The sequence below is a fragment of the Tympanuchus pallidicinctus genome, unplaced genomic scaffold, assembly GCF_026119805.1.
Source record: "Tympanuchus pallidicinctus isolate F22 unplaced genomic scaffold, pur_lepc_1.0 scaffold6, whole genome shotgun sequence".
Lineage (NCBI taxonomy): Eukaryota > Metazoa > Chordata > Aves > Galliformes > Phasianidae > Tympanuchus > Tympanuchus pallidicinctus.
The window spans coordinates 11,677,135-11,682,080 of record NW_026294780.1 but is presented as its reverse complement, the minus strand read 5'-3'; the positions used below and the strand labels follow the sequence as shown (position 1 = coordinate 11,682,080).

General features: G+C 58.9%; 1 protein-coding gene across 1 annotated transcript; it reads right to left on the bottom strand.

The window, feature by feature from the left end:
* Window positions 1-1,448: 1,448 nt before the first annotated feature.
* On the bottom strand, window positions 1,449-3,873 carry POU3F3 (POU class 3 homeobox 3). The gene has a single exon (XM_052705724.1). The coding sequence runs from the start codon at window positions 3,871-3,873 to the stop codon at window positions 2,539-2,541; it is 1,335 nt and encodes a 444-aa protein (XP_052561684.1). The 3' UTR covers window positions 1,449-2,538.
* Window positions 3,874-4,946: the final 1,073 nt, after the last annotated feature.

Here is a 4,946-nt window from a genome sequence, read left to right as displayed (position 1 = left end):
TTAACGGAGAGCACCCGCAAGACTGCTGGAGGGTCGGCCCGTCCGCACCGCTTCCCCGCTCCGCAGCGCAGCTGCCGATGCGCACCGCGACGCGTTCGACGCACCGGTGTGACAGCGCTGCTGCTGCTGCTGCTAAGGGAGCACGGTTCACCCTGAGCCGGAGCCTCAGCAGCAGCAGCAGAGCAGCTAGAGCGTTGTGTGCGGTGGGCTGGAAGCAATCCCCTTGGGCACCCTTCCTGGGAAAAGAAAAAGCACCTTCTCCATACACCCCGCAGATAAATCAGGTACAGATCTTTCCAGAGACAGATAACGCGTCAAAACAACGCACTGCTCTCCCCCTACCCCACCTCCCCCTTCCCATTCGTTTGAACGACACCGAACTTTTGGCAGCACGGCCATCTCCTTCGCCCCCCCTCCCTCCATCTCCCCCCCCCATCCTCCCCCTCCACAACCCCCCCTTTCCCCATCTCCGCTCCGCAGCGTCACACGGCGCAGCCCCGCGGCTCTGCGCTGTCCCTTTCCGCGGGGCCCCGCGCAGTGGCCGCACTCAGCTCAACGCCCTCCGCCCCCGGCGCGGCCACCGCTGAACTTTTTATCCGGCCCCGCGTCGGATGCAGCAGACACAAGAGTCGTTCATTCTAACAAATTTATTTTCTCAATCGGCTCTTACGGAATCACTACTCAAATTAAATTACAATCAAATTATCACATCAAAAGATACCCTTATTACCTAACAACTGTCCATAGTTTCATTTCATTTTGATTTGTGCTCGTCTGAAAAAAACACGTAATACAAGATCTGGGGAAAAAATAAATTACCGTTTTGCAGCAGTTCATAGGTATTCTGAATAAAATATTAAAAGAAGTCATTTAATGAAAATATAAAGCAAATTTTTTTTTTTTTTTTTTTTTTTTTTTTTTTTTTTTTTTTAGATCAACAACGGATCTAACAATTCTATATTGCCGTCTTTTTGAAAAGTCTGTTTATTAAAACCTACCAAAAACACTGCTTGGAAATGGCAGTATTATATAATCACATCCACAGCACCCATTCAATCAAAGTTGGCAACGGATTTAGGAGAGGAGAAGTTCAGATAAGTGCAGCTGCAGATGCTCAGTCCTTCTAAATCCCTTTATCTGAATCAGTCCAGAAATAAAAAATAAAAATATTAATAAAAAAAATATTAGCAGTGGATTTTTTTTTTTAATTTTTTTTTTCTTTCTTTCCTTTTTTTTTTTTTTTTTTTTTTTAATGACTCTTCCGTGATGATTGGCAGCCGTCAGGAGCGGGACTGTGGCAGCCCCGAACGGTTTCCCTTCCTTTCGCTGCTCCCTTAATTCAGCGCAGTCCTTCTATGGAGCTCCAACTTTAGGGACCAGCGGCCTCTCCACCCCCCCTCCCCCCTGGTTTCTGTCTGTCCACCCCCCCCCGCCCCCTCCCACCCCCCTCTCCTCGGGGTCAGTTCGGTGTGTGGGCATGTATTCCCATAGTTTTGTTCTATAGCTATACCTATATATATAGATAAATATATATATATGTATTTGCCTCCCTACGCAGTCTGCTTGTTTTTAGTGCTGTGTGCATATTTTCATTATTATTATTATTATTATTATTTTTTCTTCCTGGAAAAAAACAACAACAACAAAAAACCAACAGCGAAACAAAGTGGCCCTTCTCATTTTGCGGAATATATCACTCCATAGATATCTATGTTCTCAGAGTGGGTGTCTGCCTTGCACCAAAATCCTACGGTTTGGCCAAGGAAAACAGAGGTGCTGGCACGCAGCAGGCCCCCTCTGATTGATCACATCGTTTTGCTTCTGCTTCCCTTTCTTTTCTTTTCTTTCTTTCTTTCTTTTTTTTTTTTTTTTCGGATCGCTCCCATTGTGAAAAATCAAAATTTAAAAAGAAAATTAAAAAGAAAGAAAAGAAAGAAAATAAAGGAAAAAATTTTAAAAAAAATTAAAAAAAAATAAAAAAGGAGGGAAGGGGTAGAAGGAGGGGGGGGGGGGAAAGTTTCCTTGATCGAGAGAAGAGCCCTTTGGGGATAGGGGAGAGCAAGGGGGGGAGGAGGGGAGAGGTGCAGACCCCATCGCTGCGAGAGGGGCTCAGGGGGGGATGGGGGGAGGCGAAAAGCAAAAACCCGAACAGAAACCCAAGGCAGAACCCACCCGGCCGAGCCCTCTTCCCACAGCAGCCCCCGGCACATCTGCAGTTTTGGTGCATTACGCATCTCCACCCCGTTCTCCCAACGCAGCGGAAACGCTCTCGCTCGGCTCGACCTTTCCCGGCGCTCCCTCTCGCTATCGATCCCGTATGGACAGATAGATCCAGGCGCCCGCCTCTATCCATACATATACCGACACGGGCGGCCCGAGCGAGCCCGGACCGCGCGCGCGTGTGTGTGTGTGAGTGCGTGCGTGCGTGCGTGTGAGTGTGAGTGTCCGTGTCCGTGTGTGTGAGCGCGGCGTTCGCCACCGCCGCCGCCGCCGCCGCCGCCGCCGGAGCTCTCCCGGCCCGGCCCCGCGGAGCCCCGCTCACTGCACGCCGCTCTGCAGTCCGTGGTGAGGGGGCGGCGTGTCGGAGCTGACGGCGCCGACCTGCGAGTAGACATCGTCGGGGGTCTGCTGCTGGATCCCCGGCGGGGTCATGCGTTTCTCTTTCTGCCTCCGATTGCAAAACCAAACCCTGACCACCTCCTTCTCCAGCTGCAGGCTGTCCGCTAGGTTCGTAATCTCCTGGGCGGAGGGCTTGGGGCATTTCAGAAAGTGGCTCTCCAAGGCCCCCTTGACACTCACCTCGATGGAGGTCCGCTTCTTCCTCTTCCTGCCCTGCGCCGCGATCTTGTCGATGCTGGTGGGGCTGCCGGTGGAGGAGTCGGCTTCCTCCAGCCACTTGTTCAACAAAGGCTTCAGCTTGCACATGTTCTTGAAGCTGAGCTGCAGGGCCTCGAAGCGGCAGATGGTTGTCTGCGAGAAGACGTTGCCGTACAGGGTGCCCAGAGCCAGCCCCACGTCGGCCTGCGTGAAGCCCAGCTTAATCCGCCGCTGCTTGAACTGCTTGGCGAACTGCTCCAGGTCGTCCGAGGTCGGCGTGTCCTCGTCCGAGTGCGCCTCGTGGCTGTTGACTGCGCCGTGGTGCGGCGCGTGGTGCCCGGGGTGCGGGTGGTGGTGATGGTGGTGATGCCCGGGGTGCTCGCCCAGCTCCGCCGTCTCGCCGCCGCGCACCAGCCCGGGGTGCACCAAGCTCTGCCCGCCGCCCGCGGGGCTCAGCATGCCGTTCACCGTGAAGCCCCCGGGCTGCGAGTAGAGGAGCGACTGCTGCTGCTGCTGCCCGCCGGCCATGGCGGGCAGGTGGGCGGCCGCCGCCGCCGCGCCCCAGGCCGCGGGGTGCCCCTGGTGCGGGGGGCCCAGGTGGGGCGGCCGGTGGTGCAGCGCCGCGCCCGCGTGCAGCTCCTCGCGCCCGCCGCCGCCCTTCACGTCGGGCGGCGGCGGCGGCGGCGGCTGCTGGGGGCTGCCCGTCATGCCCACGGGGCTGCCGGACCAGGGCGAGCCCGCTTCGGCGGCGGCGGCGGCGGCGGCGGCGGCGGCGGCGGCGGCGTGGGGCAGGGCCGTCACCCACTGGTGGGCATGGCTCAGCATATGGCCGCCGTTGCTGGCGGCCATGGCGCCCGGCATGAAGTCGCTCTGGACCATCTTGGCCGCCGGGTCGCCGCGGTAGCCGCCCGCCACCGAGGTGACGGCCACGCCGCCCGGCTGCATGCCCCCGCCGCCGCCGCCGCCGCCGCCGCCGCCCGAGTCGGCGTGGACGATGGAGCCGGCCGCCAGGATGCCGTTGCCGGGGAGGTAGGGGTTGGAGGTGGCCGCGGCCATCCCGCGCCCGCCGCCCGCCGCTCGCCCCCGCCGCGCCGCCGCCGCCGCCGCCGCCGCGCCGCCGCCGCGAGCGCCCTTGCCCGGCGCTGCCGGGGCCGCTGCCGGGGCCGCCGCCCGCGCCGCCGCCGCCGCCGCCTTCCCAGCGTCGCCGGGGCGCCGGGCGCGGGGTTCACCTGCTAGCGCCGCGCCGCGCTCCGCTCCGCCCGTCCGCCGGCCGTCCTGCGCTGGGCGAGCGCCGGGACTGCTCGCCTGCTGCCGCTCGGTGCTGCCGGTGCCGCCGGGGTGATGATGGTGGGGTCGTTGGTGATGGTTGTTTGTTGTTGTTGTTGTTGTTGGTTGGTTGTTGGTGGTTTGTTGTTTTTTTTTTTTTTTTTTTTTTTTGGCTTTTCTCTCTCGTTTTCCGGGGGGAAAAAAAAAAATAAAAGGAGATTCGCGCTTTTCTCTCCTCCGCCTTCTTCTCGCCCGACTTTGCAGCCGCTCGCGGGGAGGAAACCAAACAAAGGCTAAAAAGCGGCCGGGAGGGGGGGGGGGGGGACCGGCGAGCCCCCGCGCTTCGCCCCGGCGCTCCCCTAGGAGTACATCTCCGCCGCGCAGCCTTCCCCGCTCCGAGCGAAACTTTTCCTCCTCTTCCTCCTCCCGGCGCGGAGCGGGAGGGGAGGGGGGGGGCGGGGGGATCTCTCGTCCTCTCTCTCCGGCTCTCCTCTCCTCCTCGCTCTCGGTTCGCTCTTTTATTCGCAAGTTTCGCCGGCGTCCGGAGCAAACTTCCCGCGGTGATGCTGCTGGCGGTGATGATGCATTTCTCAAAGTTGCGCCGCCGCCGGAGCGCTCAATGCCCCGCGCAGGCAGCGCCTCTCCGCTGCCCTTTCTCCGCAGCCCCGGCCCGAGCCAGGCATGGTCTCTCCCTACGTCTCCTCGAAGCGTTCGGATTAAGAAAAAAAGAGAGTAAAAAAAAAAAAAAAGTCAAAAAAAAAAAAAAAAAGAAAAATCCCAAAGTTGGGTTCTCTCGGCACCTCGCGGGTTGTTTCTCCCTCTCGCGCTCTCTCTCTCTCTCTCTCTCGTTCTCTCTCCCGTTT